Below are 23,947 nucleotides of genomic sequence, written 5' to 3'. Positions count from 1 at the left end.
CGCGCGCGCGTGTGTCGGCACCTCGCGTCGCGCGCCGCGTGCGAGGGACGATGCGACGGCGCGCGTGGACGCTCGCGGTGTGCGTGCTCGCCCTCGTCCTCGCCGCCGACGCGTTCGACGACGCGTGGCTGGACGAGACGGAAGATGATGTCGACGAGCCGCGGGCGTTGGACGAACAGTTTGAATTCGAACGCGACGCGCGCGTCGACGCCGACGAACGCGACGTCGTGCACGGATGGGGACGTGATGACGACGCGTTCGATGCGTTCGATGCGGACGAGGACGCGCTCGAGGCGTCGGCGGAGACGACGGAGGAGGGGATGATGATTTCGACGACGGAGACGGAGGAGGCGGAGACGGAGGACGCGGACGAAGACGCGAACGACGCGCGCGTAGACGCGATGGAGGTCGTCGAGGAGAGGGAGACGGACGTGGAGATGACGATGGACGTCGAGCGATCGTTACTGGATGAAACGACGGCGGAGGTGAGCGAGGGGGAGGCGCGCGAAGACGCCGCGCTGGACGTCGTCCCGGAGGCGGACGCGGAGGACGTCGATGGATGGACCGCACCGTCGCCAGCACCGACGTCGATCGTTCCGGATCCGGTTGAAGTGGACGCGAGCGCGGCGGAGACGCCCGTGGACGAGAACGATGCCGCGGTTGACGCGGGCGCGGCGGAAGAGGAGACCGCCGCGGCGGTTGAAGTCGTCGAAGATGTTGTCGAGGACGTGTACGAGGACGATGCCGCGGTCGACGCGGGCGCGGCGGAACAGGAGACCGCGGTGGCGATTGAAGTTGTCGAAGACGTTTCCGAGGATGAGGACGAAGCCGCGGCTTCTTCAGCGTTCAACCTCGGTGGGTTCTTCTCTCGATTTGGAGCTAAGAAAGTGTCGTCGAGCGCTGAGGATATGGTCGAAGAGGAGGCCCCTGAGGATGAGATCGAGGTCGTCCAGATAGCTGCCTCCGTTCCGGAGCCCGTCGCCGAGCCCGTACCCGAACCGATGCCCGAGCCTGAGGCCGAGCCCAAACCGGCGGTCGTTATCGACCCCGACCCCGTGGCCGAGCCCAAACCGGTGGTCATTATCGACCCCGACCCCGTGCCCGACCCCTTGGCCGGGCCCAAACCGGTGGCTGTAGAAGTCACAAACGATCCCGAACCCGTCCCCGCGACGGTCGAGGAATCGGATGAAGACGAAAATAACGACCGCCGACGCCTGCTCTCGCAGCAGCCAGCGCCGCAACAGCAATACGTCGAACCGCCGCCGCCGAAACCAGAGATTGTCTACGTCGGAGGTTACTACAGGCGAAGCAACCCGTGGGCGAAGGGTCCGAGGGTGAAGTCCGTGGACTAGTCGAGAGCGCAATCGCTCAGTTTTGTACGCAAAGAGGAAGAATTTGTTGTCAATATATTCAAAAGTTATCAACCCTAGGTTGAACGACGCGGTCGAGAACCTTACATGACCATGCCACCGTCGACGTGGATCGTCTGGCCGGTGATGTACGCCGCCGCCGGATCCATCGCCAAGAACTTGACCATACCGGCGATCTCTTCCGGTTGACCGTATCGGCCCGCCGGGATTGTCGTGAGAATCTTCTTTTCGAGCTCCTCGCCGAGAACCGCCGTCATATCTGAAGCGATGAAACCCGGCGCGATGGCGTTGCACTGAATGTTACGTCCGGCGTATTCACGCGCCACCGTCTTGGTGAGACCGATCACCCCCGCCTTGGCCGCGGAGTAGTTCACCTGACCGGCGTTCCCCGTCACCCCCACCACGGAGGTAATGTTCACGATCCGTCCGCTCACCGGCTTCTTCTTCCCCATGAGCTTCGTCGCCGCCTGCGTGCACAGGAAAACCCCCGTGAGGTTCAAATCGATAACCTCCTGCCACTGTTGCAGCTTCATTCGCATCATCAGCGTATCTCTGGTGATCCCGGCGTTGTTCACCAGGACGTTCACCTCGCCAAACTTATCCATTGTCGCCTTGAACAACGCGTCAACCTCTTCCGGATTCGCCACGTTCGCCTTCACCGCGATCGCGTCCCCGCCCGCGGCTTTGATTTGTTCGCACACCGCGTTCGCCGGACCCTCGGACGCGGCGTAGTTGACGACGACGCGGGCACCGGATTCACCGAGTTTCAACGCGATCGCGGCGCCGATCCCTCTCGAGGCACCGGTGACGACGCACACGGGGCCCGTGGCGTCGCATCGCGTGACGGAGCGCACGGTGCGGGTGGATCGAGAGACGGAGCGTCTACCGAGAGCGCTGGTCGTGCGAAGCGCGGCGCGAGAGGCGAGGGACATGTCGAAGCCACGCGTCGGAGAGTGCGGGACGCGGGCGACGCGACGCGCGTCGCAGAGGGCTCGGTCGGCGGTGGATGTGGAGTTTCGTCTTCACCATCGTTCATTGTTTACATATTTGCATGCCGTTCGAGAGTTGGGCATCGAGAGTCCTACGCTAGCCGTGGGTGGTGTCTAAAGAGTGCGAACGCGCGAGGAACGGCGAGCTCGCATCCGCGTGAGCCGCCGAGCGGGCGCGATGTTATTTAATACGCTCCGTCGTCGTCGTCGTCGTAATCTCCGTCATCATCCACAGTGGCGTCCTGGTACTGCTGGTACTCGGACACCAAATCGTTCATGTTCGATTCAGCCTCGGTGAACTCCATCTCATCCATACCCTCACCCGTGTACCAGTGCAAGAACGCTTTGCGTCGGAACATGGACGTGAACGCCTCGCTGATGCGCTTGAACATTTCTTGAATCGCGGTAGTGTTGCCAACAAAGGTGGCGGACATCTTAAGACCCTTCGGAGGGATGTCGCACACCGAGCTCTTAACGTTGTTCGGAATCCACTCGACAAAATAGGAGGAGTTCTTGTTTTGAACGTTAAGCAATTGCTCATCGACCTCCTTGGTGGACATGCGTCCACGGTAGAGCGCGGAGGCGGTGAGGTAGCGGCCATGACGCGGGTCAGCGGCGCACATCATGTTCTTCGCGTCCCACATTTGCGCCGTGATCTCCGGAACAGAGAGCGCGCGGTACTGTTGTGCGCCTCTGGACGTGAGTGGTGCGAAGCCAACCATGAAGAAGTGCAAGCGCGGGAACGGCACCAAGTTGACTGCAAGCTTACGCAAGTCCGCATTGAGCTGACCGGGGAATCGCAAGCAGCACGTGATACCAGACATAACGGCCGAAATCAGGTGGTTCAAGTCACCGAACGTCGGATTCGTGAGCTTCAGCGTGCGGAAGCAGATGTCATAAAGCGCTTCGTTGTCGAGCACGACGCACTCGTCGGCGTTTTCAACGAGCTGGTGCACGGAGAGCGTGGCGTTGTACGGTTCAACAACGGTGTCGGACACCTTCGGGGATGGCACGACGGAGAACGTGAGCATCATGCGATCGGGATACTCCTCGCGAATCTTCGAAATGAGAAGCGTACCCATACCGGAACCAGTACCGCCGCCGAGCGAGTGGCACACTTGGAAACCTTGCAAGCAGTCGCACGACTCCGCCTCCTTTCGCACGACGTCCAGAACGGAGTCGATCAACTCCGCGCCTTCGGTGTAGTGACCCTTGGCCCAGTTGTTCCCCGCACCCGTTTGACCGAACACAAAGTTGTCAGGTCGGAAAATTTGTCCGTACGGTCCAGAGCGCACTGAGTCCATCGTTCCGGGCTCGAGATCCATGAGAACCGCTCTTGGCACGTAGCGTCCTGCGTCGCGAACGCGATGCACACGTCAGTCCAGTTTTCCCACGCGATTTCACGACGACAGAGCCCCCAAAGCGTCACGAATCGACACGAATCACGAGTAGTCCAAATATTCATCGCTCATTTTTTGAGCCGTTAGCTTCTCGCTCTTCGACGCACCTCCGTTCGCTTCGTTGTAGTACACGTTCACGCGCTCGAGCTGTAAATCGGAGTCCCCGATGTAGGTCCCATCGGCACCGATGCCGTGTTCATCGCAGATCACCTACGCGCACGTAAAGCGCGGCGTCGACGCGACGTCAGTCTCGAGATCACGCACCACGCGAATGGTTGATTCTCAACAGTACATCGCCCTCTCGTCACGCGCTCGACGCGTTTCAACGCCATCATCCGTCACACGCACCTCCCAGAATTTCGCCCCGATTTGGTTCCCGCACTGCCCGGCTTGGATGTGCACGATTTCCCTGCGCGCGCGGGAAAAGATGTCGATGTCGCGCGCGTCAGTGTCCGCGCGACGATCTTCGCCTCATTGTTCGTTCGACGGCGCCGTCGAGCGCGATCGGTGCGCGCGCGCGGTCGAGGGAAAGATGCGCGACGCGCGTCGACGCACCGCATGACGAGCGAGCCGCGAGAGAGACGCTCGCGCGCGCGTCGGTCGGTGACGATGTGTGCAGATTCGTTTAAATGTGGGAAAACTGTTCCCCTGGCGCGAGTCGGTGTGCGGGATATGTAGTACATGGCTTGAGATTTGGTACAATACAGAAAGTAGACGCGCGCGGCGGATGACGCGCGTCGCGACGGGGCGCGAACGAACGCGCGGGAGAGCGCTCATCTCGCGGCGCGCACGTAGCCGTCGTTATCGGCGGGAACCATGATGATGTCCTCGTACTCGTAAGCACCGTGGAGCTCTTTGCCGTGCGGGGTGACGAAGTACGGAACGGTATCCTTCGTCGCGCCCGCGATACTTTTTCCATCCGCGTACCATCCGTGGCCCCAGGCGGGGTAGGGCTTATGAAGTTCGCGAACGGTGCCTCGCATCCACTCGTTGGGGCCGATCGCGCACTCCACCGCGTCGCCAACCTTGAAACGCAAGCCTTCGTAACCGGTTTGGTACTTCGCCGCCGTTGCTCGGCAGTGATCGGGATCGTCGCGTAGCACGGGCCAGACCTCGCCGTGTTCTCCGTCTTCATCTAACACGCGCACGGCGTACGGGAACACGGGCGGAACCTCTCGCAGGGGGAGGCGATGCAAGTTATCGAACTCCTTGGCCAACGCCCACTTCTTGATGATTATTCCTCGCATCCAATAGCTCTCGCCCGGTCTCTCGGACTCGTACGGCGGTCCCAACGCTCGTCCATCTCGTATGAAATCAACCTCATCCCCGACTTCGTACCGCGTCGCCGCGTCTTGGCTTATCCCCAACTGATTCCTCATGAGTTCGTCTTCGTCGTCCTCGTCGCGATCTCGCGGCGCGTCTTGAAAAACCAAGCTCGGCTCGCGTCCACCCTCCGCTTGCAATCGCATCCGCAGCAGGTTCAGCGCCATCTCCGCCCCGCTCGCCCCGCTCACGCCCGCGCCGCCCACGGTGAAGCTTCGTCCGCTCTCGCGATCGAGCACGGTGCGTCCACCCCGCTCTCGAAGCATTTCCGTCATCCTTCTTTGTCGTTCCTCGACCGACGCTCTCGCCTCGCGTTCACGCCGATGGCGCTCGGCGGCGGCGGCGGCGCGGTCGCGTTCAGCCTTGACTTTTTTGTGATTCGGCATCGCGCGGTCGCGTGTGCGGAGAATGCAACGACTCGCGTCGGCGAGACGGTTGACATCGAGCGCGTCGCGCGAAGTCATCTATCGACGCACGCGATGGCGCGATGCATGACGAACGCGGACAACGCGTTGATGGAACCTAAGAGAATCAGTCCGAGGCGCGCGGAGGGTTCGAGGACGGCGATGGCGACGAGGGAGGCGAAGACCCACGCGCGGCCGAAGACGCTCGCTCGATAATACGATAACGAGATCCCCTTGGACTCGAGCGAAGGGACGACCGTGTACCAGATCCCGAACGTGACGCACAGAACACCGAAAACGCGTATCCAAACCGACGAGATCTCCAACGCGTTGAAGAGGAGGGAGAACACCGCTCGCGGACGCGCGAGAAGCGCGACGCCGACCAAACCGATGTACGCGCCGGTGACCTTGGCCGATTTCCTCACCGCGCGCGCGGGATCGTTCGCGGTCTCGCTCGTCGTCAACGGTTTCATCCCACCGATGACAATCTTCCCGTCTCGCTCGCGCGCAATCTCGGGGCGCGCCCGAAGCGGTCGTCCGTCGACGGCGTCCGCGACCAACAGGTGCGCCGGCGCGTCCATCACCGCCTTACCGATCCGCAGCACCTCCGGACGCATATCCAACGCCCGCACCTCTGCATCATCACCATCCTCACCGAGATCGATCTCCACCTCCCCCCGGAGCGATCCCCAGACGAAGACGTCGCCGCGCGCGCGCACCGCTCCGTCTCGCTCGACGTCCCCCTTCACCACGACGTCTCCCGCGTGTTCGATCACCTCACCCCCCCTGACGCTCCCGCGCGATGACCAACGGCCGGCGCGCGCGTCGTCGGCGTCGGCGGATCCGCACCTAGCCGCACCGCGGCGCCGTCGTTCGTCTCCCGCGCCGCCCGCCCGCGTCCGCGCGCCCCGCGTCCACATCCATCGCTCGCGCGTCGCCGTCCTCGATCCCACGCCCGCCCGCCCGCGCGCGCGCGCGCGCGCGTGCCATCGCGTGCCATCGCGCGCGCCATCGCGCCGTCCCGTCGCCCGTGCGTGCCGCGTGACGCCCCGTCGCGCGCTCTCGGCGCTCGACGCGCGTCCCGCACTCGCGCGCGCGTCTCGCGCGCGTCATGGTCGCTCGCGATCTCCCAGACGCCCCGCGCGCGCGTCCACCGCGCGCGGTCGATCTCACCGGGGCCAGCGCGTCGCACGTCCTCGACGCCCTGCGCACGGGGGCGCTGGACGACGTCACATCGCTGTCGCTGGTGAATTGTGGATTACGCGAACTCCCAGAGGATATCGGACGATTGACCGGGCTCGAGGTGCTGAACTGCGGAGGGAATAATCTGAAAGCGCTCCCGAGGGCGTTGGGACGATGTCGACGGTTGCGAATCGCGTTCTTTTTGGGGAACGCGTTCGCGGACGCGCCGGAGGTGCTGGGCGAGCTCCCGGAGCTGTACATGTTGAGCTTTAAGTCGAACGCGTTGCGAGAGATTTCGGAGACGGCGCTGCCGAGAAGTCTTGGGTGGTTGATTCTGAGCGATAACGCGATCGAGCGGTTACCGAGCGCGATCGGGGAGTGTAAGGCGATGCGTAAACTCATGCTCGCCGGGAACCGTCTCAGGGAGCTTCCAGAGTCGATGAAAAAGTTGGAAAATTTGGAGTTGTTGCGAATCGCGGATAACGAGTTTGAACAGATTCCGAGTTGGTTATATTCTTTACCTAAATTAACGTGGTTGGCGGCGGCGGGGAATCCCGCGACGGATGGATCGGCGAGAAAGGCCGAGGCGAGCATCGGCGAGGACGAGTTGCCGCTCACGCCGTGGGAGAAGTTTGACGTCCCGATGAACGCCCAACCGATCGGGAGGGGAACGTCCGGGAATGTGTACGCAGGAAGGCTCAATGGTCAACTCGTCGCTCTGAAGGTGTACGCTAACACGGAGAAAACGAGCGATGGGAGACCACAGGACGAGCTGATGGCGTCGATGGTCACGTCAAAGGTGCGAAGCGAGGGAACGGTAAAAGCGCTAGGGTGCTTCACTCGAGGTGACTCCAGGGGATTGGTGATGGAGTATCTCAACAACGACTGGCAGCCTCTTGGGAAACCTCCGAATTTCCACACCGTCACGCGAGACGTGTACCACGACGACACCACGTTTACCGCTCGCGAGATCGCAGCAATCGCCATTGACGTCGGTTCGGCGCTGTGCGACTTACAGTCGATGGGAGTGTGTCATGGAGATATCTACGCGCACAACATCCTCTTCATCAGACAGGCGCCGGGGGTGAAGCCGAGGGCAAAGCTAGGAGATTTCGGCGCCACCTGGTTCTACGACGTCGACTCCCCCGAAGCGTCCATCATCGATGCTTGCGAGCGTCGCGCCTACGGCACCCTCCTCGAGGAAATCAGCTCCCGCCACGACGGTGTCGCCAACCACTCCTTCGTCGCCGCGTGCGGCTCCGTCCTAGACGACTTTCTCGAAAAGAGACCGTCCTCCCTCCGTTCCGTCGTCGACGTCCTACGTCGCGTCGCCGTCATCGAGAACATCCACGACTTCTCCATCCCGGGACTCATCGGCGTTTCCACCGCAACTAATCTAGCTACGTAGGCGAGCTAAACTCGCTCGGTGAGCGTTCGCTGTAAATGTTAGTGGCACTTGCTCGCGACGCGCCAGCGCGTCAGTCCTCGACGCGGTCGCGTCCCGCGCGCGATGTTCCGCGCAGCTCTGAATCGTTCGCGGTCATCCGCGCGCTCTCTCACGCGCGTGAACGTCCTCGCGACCCCACCGATCGATCGGTCGTCGAGTTCAATGGGGACGATTCGGAATTACGCCTTGGTCCCAATGGTGCTCGAACAAACGAATCGCGGAGAGCGCGTGTTCGACATTTACTCCCGACTGTTAAAGGAGCGCATCGTGTTCATCAACGGCCCGATCGATGACACCGCGAGCTCGCTCGCGGTGGCGCAGTTGTTGTTCCTCGAGAGCGCGTCGCCGACGGCGCCGATTTGGATGTACGTCAACTCTCCGGGAGGGAGCGTGACGGCGGGGTTGGGGATCTACGACACGATGCAGTACGTGTCGCCGCCGATACACACGCTTTGTGTTGGACAGGCGAGTAGCATGGCGTCGTTGTTGCTCGCGGCGGGGGCGAAGGGTGAACGAAGGAGTTTACCGAACTCGCGCGTGATGCTGCACCAACCGAGCGGAGGGGCTTCGGGACAGGCGAGCGACATCGCAATTCACGCGCAGGAGATCTTGAACGTGCGCGAAAAGTTGATTCATATTTACATGAAGCACACGAATCAAGAGTACGATAAGATTGGGATGACGCTCGAGCGAGATACGTTTATGAGTCCCTCGGACGCGTTGGAGTTTGGCTTGATAGATGAGGTCATCGAACATCGTGCAGCGGCGACCAAAGAGGAGTAATTTAGAGGCGCGGGACGCGCATTTTATACGGTTATCGCGCGTAAGGTGTAAAATCAATCAAATCAAATTTCACTTTACTCAAACGCTCCTCGTCTTAGTGTTTGTGAGATTTCTCGTTCATGATGTTCTCTAGCGTCGCACGTTGGATCTCTCGCGCTTCGACTTCCTCCGTTGGGTCTCGCCAGTTGATTCGGAAGACTCGAGTAGATCCCGTGGCACAGCCAACGTACATCACCGGTGCATCGTGGGCGTACGTCACGCTCACCGCAGCCGTGCGGTCGGGCGTGATTCGGACTTCGTGTTTTGGCACGACGGTGGAGGACGCCAAGTCCCAAATTTCAATTGTGCCGGCATCCGTAACTGCCGCAAACTCAGTGGCGCACCACGGGCTCCACGCGACAGCATTAATTGGCTGCTCTCCGTATTCAATCACGAATCGAGGTTGGATGATATTCGATAGCTTGAGGCGGGACGACGATTCGTCGATCAAAGTGAAGTCATTGTTTTGATGCGCTGCGTCGTCCATAAACACACGGAGCGTCCAGTCGGCCGAACACGTGATGAAAATTCGTTCGTGATACGGATTGTACTTGATCGCGTACACCGGTCCGATGTGCGAGGCGTACGACGACACGTACTGGTCTGAGAAGTCCAGCGAGCACTGGTGGACTTTCCCCTCCTCTGTGCCGACAACGAAATACTTGGCATCGGCGGCGAAATCAAAGCAGGTCACTCCCGCGAGACGTGCGACGTCGACACCGTCGATCGCAGATGTGTCCTTGGATAACCCGCTTTCGTTGCCCGGTGGTGACCATCGCACGGCGAGAGCTTCCGATGCGTGCAGACCGTTATGCAAATCCCATCGAAGGACTTTGCCATCAGTCGAGGCGGACATTAACACGCTCGTCGTGCTCTCACTCTCGTCACACTCGAATTCATCAGAGTCTCGCACTTCGATCCATTTAACAGCCCAAACTGGATCGTTGTGGCGGTGCTCATTTGACATCATTTGACCGCGGTACGTCGAGGTGAATGACGTGGACGTCGCGGCGTCTCGATAATCGTCAGGGCGTAATTGTCCCACGTCCAACACGATTACTTCCCCATCATAGAATCCAACAGCGAGTAAGCTTGGACTTTCTCTCGACCAATCCACGGACATAACCCCGCTCGCAAATTTCGCGACGTAAATCGGAGCCTCCGAACGAAGCGACCAAAATGCGAGCGCACCCTTCTCCTTCACATCGCACGAATTCGCGCCGGCGAAACTAAAATCGCCGTACGCGACGCACACTAAATCCCCTCTCATCGGATTGCACTTCACGCACGACACGTTCATGCCCGCAGTCTCGGTACATTTCAACGTACTCAACTCGATCAAATCTCGCTCATTCGAGTCTTTCGCAGGGCGCAAACCTCTGTACTTCAAGCAATACTCTAATCGTTCACGTTCACGAAGCGCATCCTCGATGGTTCGAACGACTCCCACACGCACGCGAAGCGAACGCTCGGACGTCACATCTGCGAGATTACCATCACATTTCTCTCCGACCAATTCATCCGCCTGCACTGCGCGCGTCTCTCGCTTCGTCGTCGTCGTCATCGATCTCGCGTCGAACCGTGGCGTTTCCAACGTCTGCACGCTTGACTCCGATAACTGCGCTCTTGACGCACGAACATCCTTCACCTTGGCTGCGTACGCCGCGTCTCGTTTTGCATGAATCTCTCTCGCGTTCTCGCACTCAGTTTCGAGCGCATCTGTGTCGCTGACGTACGCGTGCTCCCTTCGCGTCTTCGCCGATTCATCTCTCAATCCGCCCGCGCGCCGCCCGTCGCCCGCGCGCCTACCCTCACCCACCCGTCCCACACCGCTCTCCCCACCGCACTCGCTCGCGCACTCACTCACAATCGTCGTCTCCGGCGCGCTCGACGCGGTCGACGCCCGTCGTCCGCGCTCGCGCGCGTCCACCCGCCCACCTCGCCCGCTCAGCGGTCTCGGTGTTCGCACGATTCCATCGTCGTCGACGATCACCTCCGCTCGCGCGTGATTCTCTTCCGCGCGCGTCGACCGACGATCGTTCGCGCTCGTCCCCGTTCTCTCCCCGCGCGCCATCTCGACCGCGCGCGCGCGTGGCGTCGCGCGCGGCGCTCGCGCGTCGGTAAAAATAAAAAAGCGCGTTGACTTTTTCGCGAGCGTTTTAAAACGGTTTTCGTCACGCGAACGTCGTCGAGCGTTTCATCGCGCACACGTCGACGCGCGCGGGCGCGATCGAGATGATCGACGCGGACGAGATCGAGGACGCGCTCGGGCCGCGGTCGAGGCGTGGAACCGACGCCGAGTCATCGTCGAGCGCCGCGCGTCGAGTCGTCTCTGGCGCTCGTGGGCGGTTCTTTGGTGACGAGCGGTGCGACGGCGTTGGTGACGAGCGAAGCGATCGTCGGAGCTCTGGAACCGGCGCTCGTGGAGGAACGGAAGTTGGTCAAGGCTTTGGAGGGGGCGGAGATCAAGGCGCGGGCGATCGATAAGGGTGAGAAGACGCGATGGGTGGATTTGGAGACGGGGACGCGGTGTCGGTATCGCGCGTACGGAGGCTCGGATCGTGTCGTCATCGTCTTGCATGACGTTGGAGAGTGCGGTGATGTGTACTACGGACTCTCGCAAAAGCTCAGCGAGCGTGGGTATCGGACGTACGCGATTGATATGCGAGGTCACGGTGATTCTTCTCGATCTAGCGAGGGGCGATACGCGCCGAGCGACTTAGCCGCAGACATTGAGTCGTTCATCGTCGAGCTCGATTTGTACGTGCGCCCGGTCGCGTTCGTGGGCTTTGGTCTTGGTGGTATCGTCGCCCTTGAGCTCGCGAAGAAGAATCCACGACTCGTGGCGTCGACAGTGCTCGTTGAGTGCTCGCCACTCGCTCCAGCGGATGCGTATTCGTTTTTCCCTCTGCAAGCAGGTGCTTACTTTGATATTCTCGACGCCGTGTGCGCGCTTATGTCGCCGTCGATCGCCGATGACAAACATTCCGAACACAGGAATCCGCGATACGCGTGTGTTCGCGCGATTCAAACGCTCACGAGAGCGTCTCGGCGCGTGAAGGGGCTGACGCTACCGTCCGGAAGCGAGATTTGGATGTTCCGCGTCGATCCCGAATTCCACTGCGCCTGGGACGCGGATGACGTGTGGGAATCCATCGAGCAAGTTAACTGTCACTTCGCTATCGTCCATGGCGAGCACTCCTGTCGAGTACGAGCGTCAGATTCGAAGATGATCGTCAAGGCGGCAGCGCAAGCGAAATCCTCGCGAGCGTACGTCGTCGCCGCCGCCTCACGACGAGTCGTCGAGGACGCCCCTTCGGACACCTTGGACATGATCACTTACGCCCTCATGCGCGCCGATGACGACATGTCCGTCATGAACAAGCAGGCTCGAACGCCAGAGGCGCTCGGAATCCGTCCACTCCCGCAGTACGCCACGCTCGAGGACGCCATCAAGGCGCTCGCGCCCCGGCCCATCCCGACCGAGGCCCAAATCGAGGACGCCCTTGCTCGTGCTCGCCTCGACGACGAGTGCGCGAGCGACGAGGACGAAGGAAAATTCGCCAACCGAACCAAACTCATTCAGAACGATCCCGAGTACTTTGGTTTCGTCGGATGACGCGCGGCGCGCTCTAGCGCTATCCGTCCCGCTCGCGCGCCCCTCACTGCGCGTCGCGTCTCACCCTAGCCTTGTGACGCCATGTCCGCGCTCGGTCGCATCACCGCGTCGATAACGGCGCGTGCGTCCACCGCGCGTCGTCGCGCTCCGACGAGGCGTCTCGAACACGTCGCATCGAGCTCAAGAGTCCTTCGCCAAAACTTCACCGCCGCCGACGATGACGTACAAACGTCGACGTCGACGTACAAACCGATCGAAGAGATCGACGTTGACGGAATGAAGAAGGAGACGCTACGACGAATCGATCGAGCGATGAAAAAGGTCGGGAAGACGACGACGAAATTGCGTCAAGGACGTGAGCGAGTGGACGCGTTGCTCGCGCGCGAGGACGCGACGGATGACGAGTTACTCGCGGCGCCGGACGTTGAGGCGATCGAGGCGGAGTTGAAGGCGTTAAAGACAGAATTAGCGGATTTGAATACACTGAGCGAGATTCTGATGTCGTGTAAGAGTACGAACTCGCCGGCGTTCGCGGAGGAGGCGTACCCGTTGGCCGCGGCGCTCGACGTGAAGGATGAGCCCCCGGCGAGGCCGCCGAGAGTGGTGAAACAAAAGGGGCCGAAGAACGTGACTAAGCCGCGGATGCCGTACTGGACTTTTGTGAGCGTGGATGGAATCGACATCCGCGTCGGTCGAACGTCCTCGGATAACGATAGCGTGAGCTGCGACCCGCAGTGTAGGGACTCGCGGGACTGGTGGATGCACGCGGCGGGATGTCCGGGTTCGCACGTCGTCATTCGATACACCGGGGACGATTTACCCAAGGAGACGATTATAGATGCGGCCGTGTTGGCGGCGAAGAATAGCAAGGCGAACCAAGTGGGTCGCGCGCAGGTGTCGCTCGTGCGATGTAGACAGGTGAGCAAACCGCGCGGTGCGAAGCCCGGATTGGTGCAGTTGAGCGGCGATATTCGAACGGTGACGGTGAACGTCAAGGACGAGGCAGAACGCCTGGAAAGATTGATGGCGACGAAAGAGTAGCGCGCGTGCATGTATGCGTAAGATACTTATATGACAACATCTTCTTAAAACACTTTCGTAGCCGGTACTGGTACAGTACAACAATTTTGGCGCGTTTAAATTCTCATCTGCACCGAGCGACGGCCGCCCCCTTCGAGTTCGCCTTCTTCCGTTTCTCATGAGTTTTTACGATTTGGTCGACGGGGATGAAGGGCACCCACTCCTCCGGTGGGTTAACAAATCGCCCGTGTCGCGTGTAAAGGCACATGTTTGCCACCGTCGGCGCCTTCGGCTGGCTGCGCAGCTTGAGCCCGCTCTGCGACAACAGCTTGTCGCCCTTCTTGTTGTTGCATCGCGCGCACGCCGTGGTGAGATTCTCCCACGTCCAGGGCCCTCCCTTGGACGCCGGAAAGACGTGATCGACCGTCAAATCGTCCCCTGTACCGCAGTATTGGCATCTAAAACCGTCGCGGATGAAAATATTCCTTCTGTGCAGAGAGACAAGCGGCGTCTTGTGACTCACGTGCCTGCTGTACTCCCGCGTGCGCACAACCGCCGGGACGTAATACGCATCCTCCGCACTCAGCGCCCACGGTCCATCGTAATACGCGACGACGTCAACCTTTTCGTACATCTGCAGCACCACCGCGCGCTGCCACGAGACGATGTCTATCGTTCTGTAACCGACGTCCAGCACCAGCACGCGATGCTCATCGGTCGCCAGCTCCAGCGGTCCCTCCACACACTCTTTCACGAGCGCCGTGGGCATCGCCATCGGTTTATGCATCGCTCGCACCTCCACCTGCGCTCGCTGCTTCGGCTTCGTCTGACTCCCTCTTCGCTGTCCGTCGCCGCGTCCGCTCAGCGCCTTTGCCCGCTCCCTCGCGCTCTCACCGCTCGCGAGCACCGCCCCACGTCGCGCGCGCGCCGTCGCGACCACCGCCCGCGTCCGTTCCGTCCCTGTGACCCGTCCGAGCGTCGCCGTCCGCGTCGTCGTCGTCGTCCATCGCGAACGTCCGAGACTAACGAAAACCGTTGACGTTTTTTGAATCGTCAGCGGCATCGCGTCTCCGGCGCGTCGACGCCGACGCGCGCGACGTCGTCGACGCGATCGCGATCGACGACGTCGACGACGCGGGTCACGGGCGCGGGGTCGATCGGGGCGCGGCGACGCGTCGGGAGATGCGGGGTCGGTTCGAGGCGAGAGATCTGTCCCTGGCGCAGGCAAAGTATCTTTTACGCGCGGGCGGGCGGGCGGGCGGGCGGGCGAGGCGGAGAGATCGCGCGTGAAGAGGGATCTATGACGTCTATGATGCTACGTCGGGGGCGTCGAATGTGGTGCCGCACGTGTCGCACGCGGGACGACCGTCGCAGAAGACGGAGAGGCAGACGGAGCACACGAAGGCCGACGCTTGACGGGCCGTTGTGGCAAAAGCACGAGGCGCGAAAGTCGACGCCTCGCGCTGCTGGAAGCTTAAGGAAGGCGCGGCTCCTGAGGTCCATCACGGCGGTGGAGAGGAGATATTGGAGTAAGCCATCGCCGAGGGTGGGCTTGACGTAAGCGCCGCGGGTGATATGCGCCGCTTGCTGCATGAACGGAGAGTCGTGCTCGCCCAAGGCGAAGGCGTCGACCGGGATCGATTGTCTCTGAGCGCTGAAAATGGCGTTCATCATGGGAATGTAATCCGTTGGATTGTCCTGCGACGCCTGGAGGCATAGAATACGCGGCTTGGAGCGTAAACCGGCGGCATTCTCGAGCGCTTGCGCGCGATTGCAGTAACACAACGCCAAACTCAGCGCTCCCGCGAACGGCGACGTCGCCGGACCATCATCAGAGTCCGCCTTGTCGCGTTTCGCACCCGTCGCGCTCGACCCGGTCTCGGCCGCGTTCAACTCCCCTAAACGCCTCAGAATCGTCGGTCCCGCCTCCGACTGAAGCGGATCCAATCCGCCGACTTTGTTCGCCCACCGCGCGTCCTCCGCCTCGTCCCCGTCCTCATCCGTCTCCACCCCGAGCGGAGACGTGTACAGGTAATGACACCCATCCCCGTGCACCGCCACAACCACCGCTCTGTTTTGCTGATTCAGCGCGAAGAACGCGTTCAAGAACGTGATCGTCGCCCCCAGCACGCTCGACAATCCGCGCGACGCCGGCGTACCCTCGCCCTTCCCCTCGCTCGTCTCCCACGTTCTCGGGTTCGTTTCCACGAGCACGATCAAGAGCGATCGATCGTCCGTCACGTCGTCGTCTCGCGGCTCCGGCATCGTCGTCGCGCGCGTCGCGACGCGTTCACTCGGGGCGAACGAGGCGACGATGCGGAATCAATCCTCGTTGCGCTCTCGAGTTCTTCGCGCGCGCGCACGCGCGAGGACGACGCGCGAGAGACGGCCTGCTGTCCCGTCGAGATGCCGCACGCGTGTACGTCTCGAGCGACGACGTGTCGCGATCGCGCATCGACGGGACGCGTCGACGTGTGCGGCGTCGGCGAAGCAACCGCGTGAAGTGTAGCGTTACAATCGACACGCGTCGAGGGCGCCTAAGAAGCCTCTTGAGTCCGCGATCGGGCTGTCCGCACCCTTGACATGCTCGAATGCGCCGAATAAATGCGCGGGCCCTCGACCGAATCCCTCACCCGACGCTTCCAACGCCTTTAAGATGACGCACTGATGGTCGATTTCTACGCGTCGACCGGCGAGCGAGGCGTCGTCTAAATCGCACCCGACGACGTACGTCTTACGCATGTGATCGGCATCGGCGTCGTTGCAGTGCGCGCGCGCGACGACGGTGTCCAGAAGGACGACGGTGATGGGGTGGTCGCCGATGCTCGCGATACCGGAGAGCTCCGTCGTGACGCCAGGAACCGAACCGTCGGCACCCAAAAGCGCGGCGTCGACCGCGATCTCGCGCGGTTTCGTCTTGAACGGCGCCGCGGCGGCGGGCTTCCCATTCGGACTCTTCCATCTCAGCCCCGCATCCTTGCTTAAGACGTGATTTAGCACGTACGCAGCGTTGGATTTGTAATTGAACTCTGTCTCCGCTGGCGTCGACAACTCGTCTTCGCTCTGTCCCAAACTCGCGACGTCCTCAGGCAAGGACGAATTGAAACACGACAACACCGATCGAATCAAAGGCTGCGACCCCGGGGTGAAGATGACGAAATCGTCTCGAAGCGACGCCAGAGACGTCCCATCCGTCCACGCGCCGAGTTCCGCTTGTGTGACGTTCATCGACGTCGCGCCTCGCATCGCGAACACCGCTCCGTGCGTCGAGTCGTGTCGAGAGATAGAGTCCGCAACAACCTCCATCGGGTTCCTCCTGAACCGCACCGTCGGCTGCGTCAACATGACGGTGTATCCTAAGTCTAATAAAGATTCCGCGGCGGCCAGCCCGGCCCACCTCGCGGCGTCGTCCGTTGACCCCCCGTCCATCATGAATCCCCCCGTCGACTCCCTCGCATCGAACACGGGCGCACCAAGCGCTTGTAACGGTCTCAAGCACTTCTCGTCCCCGCATCCGATCATGAATTTCGTCAAGCCTACGTCTTTGAGCGACGCCGCCCACTCGTTCGCCTGCGCCGCGTTGTCGCCCGAGCTCATCGCCATCACCACCACGCGGTGCGCCGCCGCGGGCGTGAACACGCGCCCGCGTTCCTTGGCGCGCATGGCGACGTGCGCCCATCGCGCGAGATCGTCCGAGCTCTTCCACGAACGTCCGAGCGCGGGCTCGTTCGGGCCAACACCCTCTTCACGCGACACCGCGAAGCCGACGAGACCGGCGATGAGGGCGACGGCGATGACGAACGCGCGCGATACATCTCGCGTTAAAGACGGACGACGTGTCGGCGGCGTCTCGCCGAGCAAGGCGACGCGGTCGTCGTCCATGAAGAGGAGCGCGCGACGAGGTGTGCGGTTGGAGACGGAACCGTCGGAAGCATCTCGTACACTCGCGCGGGAGAGCGCGCGGGATTCAAACAATGCGCTCAAGTATCATGTGCTAATAGGTGGTGACATCTCGAGAATGTCTAGTTTATATGTCGTCGTAAACGACGACGTCTCGCTTCACGTACTCGACGGCTTCGTCGACGATTTCTCCATCTCTTATGCGTTCGAGCTCTTCGGCGGCACGCTGACGAATCAGGTCTATCGCACCCTTGTCCCCGCCTGAACCGCGTTCGTCGCTGAAATCTACTCGAACGATTCGACCGTCCACGATGACGGGCTCCTTCTCGGGATCGTTGAAGTGCGCGACGCTCGCGTTGACGATTTTTTCCGCCGACGTCCCATCCGCAAAGGTGACGAAACCAAAGCCTTTACGCTCGATCACGCGACAGCTATTGACGCGTCCGTACCGATATGCCGCCAGGGATAACATCTCGACCGTGCACCCTTCCGGTAAGTCTCCGATCCAGACCTCTCGCGCCTTCTTGTCCACGCGCTCGCCGACGCCATCCGTCACGTCGGGAAACGGCGTCGGCGCGCTCAACTTCGCCCGCTTCGCCGGCTCAGGCGAGAGTAATCCAGATCGTTTCAGTAAACCCGGTCGCTTGATCTCCTTCTTCACAGGTACTGGAGCCGGCACAACTATGGGAGCGACCACCGGCGCGGGCTCAGGCGCCACCACCGCGGGCGCTTCGACCATCGCCGGCGCTTCGACCACCGGCTCCGGCGCCTTCACCGGCTGCACCACCGTTGACGCGTACCCGATCGGGCCGTCGTCGTCCACCATCACCGGCGTCGCCTTCATCTCGCGCTTGGACATCGTGAAGACCAGCTTTGGCTTTTTCGTCTCCGCGTTCGAACCAATCGTCTCATTCTCATCCTTCTCCGCCTTCTCCTTCGCGTTCAGCGCCGCCACCCCTGGTTGTTTCTTTTTGTGCAATCCCGCCAGGATCGCCTTCGCGCGCTCGATCGCGGGATCCACCGGTTCGCTCTTCGTCTCCGCCGCGCCGACGCGCGCGCCGATCCCGCCCCTCGCCCCCCCGAACCCACTCCCGACCCCTCGCGCGCTCGCCTCCCCCCCCCGAAGTTTCCCTCCGTCCCCACCACCGCCCTTACTCCCCCCATCTCCGCTCGCGCGCTCGAGCTCGCGCGCCGCCTTGGCCTCGCGTTTCTTCCTGAGCAATTCATACTTTCGTCGAAGCTCCGCCTCCGCCGCGCTCGCGCGCATGACGCGCCCGTCGACGACGCCTCGCGCGCGCGTCGTCCGCGCCCGTGTCCGCGCTCGACGTCGCGCGCTCGAGCTCGCGCGCGCGCGTGTGACGCGTCGAGCACGTCTCGGGAACGCTCGATGTTTCATCCCATCGCGGCGTCTCTTCGCCACGCCCGTCGACGATGCGCGTCGACGCGCGCGACGACGCGCTGCGCGACGACGCGTTCGACGCCCTCGTCGCGTTCGTCGACGCGTACGTCAAGATCGTGGACGCGGGGGAGGAACCGACGAGCGAGCTGTGGTCACCGAGCGACGAAACGTTCGAGGACGGGACGGGCGATCGAGCGACGCGCGCGTCGCTGACGAGCGCGTTTTGGTGTCCGGTGGATGCGTTCGACGCGCCGCGGTGCGCGGTGGAGGCGGCGATCGGGGCGTTGGCGCGGTCGGGTCGCGCGACGGCGTCGACGGCGCGGATAGTCGGCGCCGAGTGGTGGATCCAAGACGTCGCGCACGACGAGCCGCCAAAGGTGTATCACACCGATTGTGACGTCGTGATGTGTGATGATGGATCGTCGAAGCGGTCGCATCCGACGTCGGCGAGCGTGCTGTACGTTGCGGGCGATCGAGGCGGCGGCGCCACGTGCGTGTTCGATCAGACGACGTCGAGGGCGAACGCGGGCGAACTCGAACCGACGACGCCGAGCGTGGTGTGCGCGTGCGGAGTGAAAAAGAATAGATTTTTCGTCTTCGATGGCGATCGGTGGCACGGGGTTTTGCACGATGCGTCGGAGTTTCGAGGACAGCGCGTGACGCTGCTCGTGAACTGGTGGACGTCGAGACCGGCGGGCGCGAGGTCGTTGCCGAAGAGATTCGTCGTCGACGGCGGTCGATGCGCGGTCGCTCAATCGGGGTCTATGACAAAAGTGGAGCGCACGGTCGTCTCTGGCCGAGCGTTCGCTGACGACGCGTCGAGTTGGAGCGCGCAGAGACTTCCCACCGACGCGGCGAGCGGTGTCGTCGAGTATCGATACGAGGCGCCGTAGCGGGAAACGATCGTCGATGTTGTATTATATGAATAGGGTAGTACGATAGCACAACACGGCGTCCTCAACGTTACGAATCGTCTCAGAAATCGATGATCTTCTCCTTGTACATCTTGCTGCGGATCATCTCCTCACACTTCTTGAAATCCGGCAGAGAGCGCACCTCAACCTTTTCGCCGTTGCGAAGCGTGACGACCATGTCACCCCAGGCTCCGATTCCGCGCCCAATGGAGATCACATCGGTGATTTGATCCAACGGAATGTCCGTGCGCTCTTTCCTCAGCGGCGACACCGAGATAACCGTCACGCGCTTATCCGTGATCTTGTACGTCAACCACAGCGCGCGGCCGACGGCTTGAATCGCCAACGGTATCCACACCAGCGTCCACGACATCGCCACGTTCGCCACGACCTCCCCTCTCGCCGGCGGTCCTTCGTACACCACGCTCTCAACGCCCCAATCGATCGCCGGCTCATCGATGTTATCCGTCGTCGTGAAGTCCCGCACGCCCTTGGCGCGCGACCTCGACGGCGCGCTCGACGTCTTCGCTGGCTCGCCCTCGGAGCTCGTCGTCTTCGACCCAGCCGCGCGCTTCGATCGCTTCCCTCTGAGCGCACCGAGCTTGGCCTCGAACTCGTCCTCGCCCGCCTCGTCCTCGCCCGCGCGCGCGACGACGCGCGCGCGACGCGCGATGGCTGGTGACGTCACTCGGTGCACTTTTTGACTTTGTGCGCCGCTCGCGACCGCGCGGATCGTCGCGCGCGCCGTGGACGCGGTGGTGGAGACGGTGAACATGCTCGTCGTCGCGCGCGTCGGATGTCGGGGCGACGGGCGTCGACGTGTGCGGCGGTGTGGTGTGTTGTCCTGGATAACGCGAGGCGAAAGCGGCCCCGATCGACGCGTTCGACGCGTTCGACGACGACGACGACGACGCGTTCGATGACGACGGAATCGGTGACGCGAGACGCGGTACACGTGATGAAAATGCCTGGTGATGGACATTGGAAAAAAATTGATGGAAAAAAAGAAAAAGCAAAGCGCCTCGGTGACCCAGGCGTGGGCGTAGGCGCGCTCACGCGAGCGCGCCGCCGAGGATGGTGGCGAACGCCAGCGACGCCGAGAGCGTGACGGTGCGACTCGCGGCGCTGGATGATGATCCAGACGATCCATATCCGCCCCCTGGTGTCGGATTCGGCGTCGCGGTGCACGTCGCCGGCGTCAGTACGCCGCTCGAGCTGCACGCGCTCGTCCCGGAGACGGTGTACCCGCTGGCACACACCGGCTGGCACGTGGCGCCCGCCGCGAGCGTGGCCGTGCAATCACCGGCACTGGCACCGTTCGTCGGTACTGCCGACGCATCGCACGTCGGCGTCGACGTCGGATCCGGCGTCGCGGTGCACGTCGCCGGCGTCAGTACGCCGCTCGAGCTGCACGCGCTCGTCCCGGAGACGGTGTACCCGCTGGCACACACCGGCTGGCACGTGGCGCCCGCCGCGAGCGTGGCCGTACAATCACCGGCGCTGGCGCCGTTCGTCGGCACCGCCGACGCATCGCACGTCGGCGTCGACGGCGGCGGCGCGACCCAGTTGTCGTCTCGAGTCAGCGTGAGCGTCTGCCGCGTCACCGCACCTTGCCCGCTCGCGGACGCGACCAAGATCTCCACCGTGGGCAGATTCGAGACATCACTCGGCGCCGTCCACGTCACCCCCCCGTACGACGCCGCCATGCCGTACGACTTGTGGTACAACGACGTCGTCGCGCAATCCGTCCGCGCCGTCCACGCAGCCAGCCCGTCCCCCCCCAGGCGTCCCGCCGTCGCGTGCACGAACGCCCCCCCGCTCTTGAGATTCTTCAGCTCGAGCGTCACCACCGCGTTCGCCCCGTACGTCGCCCCGAACCCGGCGCCGAGCGCGATCGCGTTCGTCACCGTCACGGGCGTTTCATTCATGATTTGTCCCGTCGTCGCCAAGTCCTCCAAGCTATAGCTCCCGCGACGATCGCACGTCACGCGCGTCGGGGTCGCCGCGCACGCGCGGACGCAGAGCGCCAGCGTCACCGCCGCGAGCGCGCGCGCGCGGGACGTCCGACGCATCGCGCGTCGGCGCGTGACGTCGATGTGACCGCACATCACATCACGGCGCGTTCGCAGACGATGCGCGTCGCGCGCGTCCTCGTCGCCGCGCTCGCGGTGACGGTCGCGCTCGCGCGTGCCGTGGACGCGCGCGCGGTGCCGGGCGCGACGGCGGCGACGCGGACGCGGTCGATGGCGATGGATGAATCGTCGTGCGTCGAACGCGTCGGCGTGACGGCGTCGACGTGCGCGATGGAGGTCGAGCGGGCGATCGAGGCCGGTGATGGACTCGCGCGCGCTTTGGCGGCGGCGCTGGCGCGGTGCGGGGCGGCGGCGAGGATGGGCGGGACGGCGGCGGCGGCGGCGGAGACGGGCGCGACGATCGATCGGATCCTCGAGCGGTGCGATCGAGAGGTCGATGACGCGGTGGAGCGATGCGAGCGGGATGGATCGAAGGCATCGTGTGTCGCGGATGCGCTCGCGAGGGTGGGAGGGACGTGCGTCTCGGAGCTCGCGGCGGAGGCCTCGGCGTGCGCGCGCGCGACGGGCTCGGACGACGACCGCGACGACGACCCCGACGACGATTGCGAAGCGGCGAAGAAGGCTCTGGAGGAGAAATGTCACGCCGAGTACGACGAGATCAAGCGTGAGATCTCGAGCGGGGAGATTTCGTTCGTTGAAGGGATGAAACGACTCGCCGCCGTCGGCAAGCAGTGCGCCAAGGACGCGTTGGCGTTGAGAAAACGATGTCATCCGAACGTCCCATCGGGGTCGTCGGACTTTTTGCGCGTCGCCAACTAACGCGGCGGTGCTGTACCTTCTGCATGTATGTGAATCTTGTCCTTATGATTACCTAATGCGGCGGCGTGTGTGAAATAACAACCAACATCCGCTCACCCTTGTTTGCCTAAGTCTACCTTTTCTTTAAGTGCTCGCTGGCCGCGATACACCGCGCCGTCTACGATGCCCATCACCGCGGAGACACCACCTATGATGGCGGCGACGTTGGCGAGGAACTGAAGGAGACCCATGCGTCGTTCCTCGTACTCCATGCGCAGCGGCGAGAGATCGTAAAAGAAGAAAATTCCTGGGAGCGACCCGCCATCTTTCGTATGATCGAACCCGCGATAGTGATCGGTGACGGAATAGTCGTTGCTCTCCACCGTTCGCGCGTTTAGACCGATGTACCTGTACCTCGACGGAACGACGGATAGGCGATACTGGTACACGCCTGCCCGATGCTGACCGTCTTGCGCGCGCGACACGTGACCGAGCGGGTTCACCACGCCTGGAAACTCCTCTCCGAAAGAAATCTTATGAATCTTATGCGAGAAATCGTATCGCTCCAACCCGGCGAAGGGCGATAAATCGTGGACGTGCTGCCCGTGGATGCTATTGAAGCTCTTCCCCGGCGCGATGTGAAAATTTCCCGCCACCCGGTTCACGTCAATGTGCCCCGTGAACCGACACCCCTCTCGATGCGTGTTTAACATCGCGGCCGTGTCGAATTCCTTGGCGCACTGCGTCACCTTCCTGAGATCCGGCAGGGCCCATCCCTTGCTTCTGTACGCCTCTCGCACCGCGTCGCAGTCGTTACAACACGCTCCATCCTCCCGCGCGCCGTAACAATCACCACACGCTCGCACCACCACCTCCTCGCTCGGTTCCTTCGCCTTCACCTCCGTCTTCGCGTTCACCTCCACCTTTTCGCTCGTCATCGGGATCGGTTTCCCCGTCGCATCGATCCTTTGCTTTCGCACCTCGTGCGCGTCGACGTCCAAGTGATTCTCTCCCGTCACGTCCATCACGTCCAGACTCACCTGTTCGCAGTGCATCGCTCGCAGCGTCACGTCCACGTGCACCCGCATCTTCACCTCGCTCCCGATCGGGACGTCGTCCACGATGAGATCGTGCGTGGTCGTCGTCCGCGTCAGCTCACCGATCTGCGCGATGAACAACATCACGATGCACATCAATCCGACCACGCTCAGCGCCCCCCCCGCGGCGGTGCGCCGGGCGAAATCATCGCCGAGCTTTGGAAATAAATCGAACCGCGCGATGGCGTCGGGCGCGCGCGGCATGCCGCGTCGCCGCGTGACGCGCGTCG

The 23,947-nt window shown here is 62.5% G+C and overlaps 19 protein-coding genes across 19 annotated transcripts; 7 read left to right on the top strand and 12 right to left on the bottom strand.

The window, feature by feature from the left end:
• Positions 1-50: 50 nt before the first annotated feature.
• Positions 51-1,352, top strand: OT_ostta01g02230 (unnamed product; the record flags this gene model as incomplete). The annotated part of the gene is made up of 1 exon (XM_003074234.1): positions 51-1,352. One exon carries the CDS (start codon positions 51-53, stop codon positions 1,350-1,352), a length of 1,302 nt encoding a protein of 433 aa, XP_003074281.1.
• Positions 1,353-1,453: 101 nt separating this feature from the next.
• OT_ostta01g02220 (Short-chain dehydrogenase/reductase SDR) lies at positions 1,454-2,302 on the bottom strand (the record flags this gene model as incomplete). The annotated part of the gene is made up of 1 exon (XM_003074233.1): positions 1,454-2,302. One exon carries the CDS (start codon positions 2,300-2,302, stop codon positions 1,454-1,456), a length of 849 nt encoding a protein of 282 aa, XP_003074280.1.
• A 242-nt stretch (positions 2,303-2,544) lies between these two features.
• On the bottom strand, positions 2,545-4,319 carry OT_ostta01g02210 (Beta tubulin, autoregulation binding site; the record flags this gene model as incomplete). The annotated part of the gene is made up of 4 exons (XM_022985306.1): positions 2,545-3,710; positions 3,867-3,969; positions 4,108-4,168; positions 4,315-4,319. The coding sequence occupies 4 exons, from the start codon at positions 4,317-4,319 to the stop codon at positions 2,545-2,547; spliced, it is 1,335 nt and encodes a 444-aa protein (XP_022838197.1).
• A 213-nt stretch (positions 4,320-4,532) lies between these two features.
• Positions 4,533-5,468, bottom strand: OT_ostta01g02200 (unnamed product; the record flags this gene model as incomplete). Its single annotated transcript, XM_003074231.2, has 1 exon — positions 4,533-5,468. One exon carries the CDS (start codon positions 5,466-5,468, stop codon positions 4,533-4,535), a length of 936 nt encoding a protein of 311 aa, XP_003074278.2.
• A 74-nt stretch (positions 5,469-5,542) lies between these two features.
• OT_ostta01g02190 (Cyclase-associated protein CAP/septum formation inhibitor MinC, C-terminal) lies at positions 5,543-6,406 on the bottom strand (the record flags this gene model as incomplete). The annotated part of the gene is made up of 1 exon (XM_003074230.1): positions 5,543-6,406. The coding sequence occupies one exon, from the start codon at positions 6,404-6,406 to the stop codon at positions 5,543-5,545; it is 864 nt and encodes a 287-aa protein (XP_003074277.1).
• Positions 6,407-6,597: 191 nt separating this feature from the next.
• OT_ostta01g02180 (Leucine-rich repeat, typical subtype) lies at positions 6,598-8,076 on the top strand (the record flags this gene model as incomplete). Its single annotated transcript, XM_003074229.2, has 1 exon — positions 6,598-8,076. One exon carries the CDS (start codon positions 6,598-6,600, stop codon positions 8,074-8,076), a length of 1,479 nt encoding a protein of 492 aa, XP_003074276.2.
• A 102-nt stretch (positions 8,077-8,178) lies between these two features.
• On the top strand, positions 8,179-8,898 carry OT_ostta01g02170 (Clp protease proteolytic subunit /Translocation-enhancing protein TepA; the record flags this gene model as incomplete). The annotated part of the gene is made up of 1 exon (XM_022985305.1): positions 8,179-8,898. One exon carries the CDS (start codon positions 8,179-8,181, stop codon positions 8,896-8,898), a length of 720 nt encoding a protein of 239 aa, XP_022838196.1.
• A 94-nt stretch (positions 8,899-8,992) lies between these two features.
• On the bottom strand, positions 8,993-11,011 carry OT_ostta01g02160 (WD40 repeat; the record flags this gene model as incomplete). The annotated part of the gene is made up of 1 exon (XM_022985304.1): positions 8,993-11,011. One exon carries the CDS (start codon positions 11,009-11,011, stop codon positions 8,993-8,995), a length of 2,019 nt encoding a protein of 672 aa, XP_022838195.1.
• Positions 11,012-11,599: 588 nt separating this feature from the next.
• Positions 11,600-12,556, top strand: OT_ostta01g02150 (unnamed product; the record flags this gene model as incomplete). Its single annotated transcript, XM_003074227.2, has 1 exon — positions 11,600-12,556. One exon carries the CDS (start codon positions 11,600-11,602, stop codon positions 12,554-12,556), a length of 957 nt encoding a protein of 318 aa, XP_003074274.2.
• Positions 12,557-12,637: 81 nt separating this feature from the next.
• On the top strand, positions 12,638-13,597 carry OT_ostta01g02140 (Domain of unknown function DUF814; the record flags this gene model as incomplete). Its single annotated transcript, XM_003074226.1, has 1 exon — positions 12,638-13,597. The coding sequence occupies one exon, from the start codon at positions 12,638-12,640 to the stop codon at positions 13,595-13,597; it is 960 nt and encodes a 319-aa protein (XP_003074273.1).
• A 103-nt stretch (positions 13,598-13,700) lies between these two features.
• OT_ostta01g02130 (HNH endonuclease) lies at positions 13,701-14,639 on the bottom strand (the record flags this gene model as incomplete). The annotated part of the gene is made up of 1 exon (XM_003074225.1): positions 13,701-14,639. The coding sequence occupies one exon, from the start codon at positions 14,637-14,639 to the stop codon at positions 13,701-13,703; it is 939 nt and encodes a 312-aa protein (XP_003074272.1).
• Positions 14,640-14,812: 173 nt separating this feature from the next.
• On the bottom strand, positions 14,813-15,841 carry OT_ostta01g02120 (TFIIH subunit Tfb4/p34; the record flags this gene model as incomplete). Its single annotated transcript, XM_003074224.2, has 1 exon — positions 14,813-15,841. One exon carries the CDS (start codon positions 15,839-15,841, stop codon positions 14,813-14,815), a length of 1,029 nt encoding a protein of 342 aa, XP_003074271.2.
• Positions 15,842-16,087: 246 nt separating this feature from the next.
• On the bottom strand, positions 16,088-17,458 carry OT_ostta01g02110 (unnamed product; the record flags this gene model as incomplete). Its single annotated transcript, XM_003074223.1, has 1 exon — positions 16,088-17,458. One exon carries the CDS (start codon positions 17,456-17,458, stop codon positions 16,088-16,090), a length of 1,371 nt encoding a protein of 456 aa, XP_003074270.1.
• A 145-nt stretch (positions 17,459-17,603) lies between these two features.
• On the bottom strand, positions 17,604-18,743 carry OT_ostta01g02100 (Nucleotide-binding, alpha-beta plait; the record flags this gene model as incomplete). The annotated part of the gene is made up of 1 exon (XM_003074222.1): positions 17,604-18,743. One exon carries the CDS (start codon positions 18,741-18,743, stop codon positions 17,604-17,606), a length of 1,140 nt encoding a protein of 379 aa, XP_003074269.1.
• A 164-nt stretch (positions 18,744-18,907) lies between these two features.
• Positions 18,908-19,768, top strand: OT_ostta01g02090 (unnamed product; the record flags this gene model as incomplete). The annotated part of the gene is made up of 1 exon (XM_003074221.1): positions 18,908-19,768. The coding sequence occupies one exon, from the start codon at positions 18,908-18,910 to the stop codon at positions 19,766-19,768; it is 861 nt and encodes a 286-aa protein (XP_003074268.1).
• An 82-nt stretch (positions 19,769-19,850) lies between these two features.
• OT_ostta01g02080 (Bacterial PH domain) lies at positions 19,851-20,564 on the bottom strand (the record flags this gene model as incomplete). The annotated part of the gene is made up of 1 exon (XM_003074220.1): positions 19,851-20,564. The coding sequence occupies one exon, from the start codon at positions 20,562-20,564 to the stop codon at positions 19,851-19,853; it is 714 nt and encodes a 237-aa protein (XP_003074267.1).
• A 277-nt stretch (positions 20,565-20,841) lies between these two features.
• Positions 20,842-21,861, bottom strand: OT_ostta01g02070 (Sushi/SCR/CCP; the record flags this gene model as incomplete). The annotated part of the gene is made up of 1 exon (XM_003074219.2): positions 20,842-21,861. One exon carries the CDS (start codon positions 21,859-21,861, stop codon positions 20,842-20,844), a length of 1,020 nt encoding a protein of 339 aa, XP_003074266.2.
• Positions 21,862-22,032: 171 nt separating this feature from the next.
• Positions 22,033-22,641, top strand: OT_ostta01g02060 (unnamed product; the record flags this gene model as incomplete). The annotated part of the gene is made up of 1 exon (XM_003074218.2): positions 22,033-22,641. One exon carries the CDS (start codon positions 22,033-22,035, stop codon positions 22,639-22,641), a length of 609 nt encoding a protein of 202 aa, XP_003074265.2.
• A 92-nt stretch (positions 22,642-22,733) lies between these two features.
• Positions 22,734-23,921, bottom strand: OT_ostta01g02050 (Endoplasmic reticulum vesicle transporter,C-terminal; the record flags this gene model as incomplete). The annotated part of the gene is made up of 1 exon (XM_003074217.2): positions 22,734-23,921. One exon carries the CDS (start codon positions 23,919-23,921, stop codon positions 22,734-22,736), a length of 1,188 nt encoding a protein of 395 aa, XP_003074264.2.
• Between the last annotated feature and the right edge of the window lie 26 nt (positions 23,922-23,947).

This window comes from Ostreococcus tauri, assembly GCF_000214015.3.
Source record: "Ostreococcus tauri WGS project CAID00000000 data, contig chromosome 01, whole genome shotgun sequence".
Lineage (NCBI taxonomy): Eukaryota > Viridiplantae > Chlorophyta > Mamiellophyceae > Mamiellales > Bathycoccaceae > Ostreococcus > Ostreococcus tauri.
The sequence above is the reverse complement of the archived record's forward strand: the minus strand, read 5'-3'. Positions and strand labels throughout refer to the sequence as shown.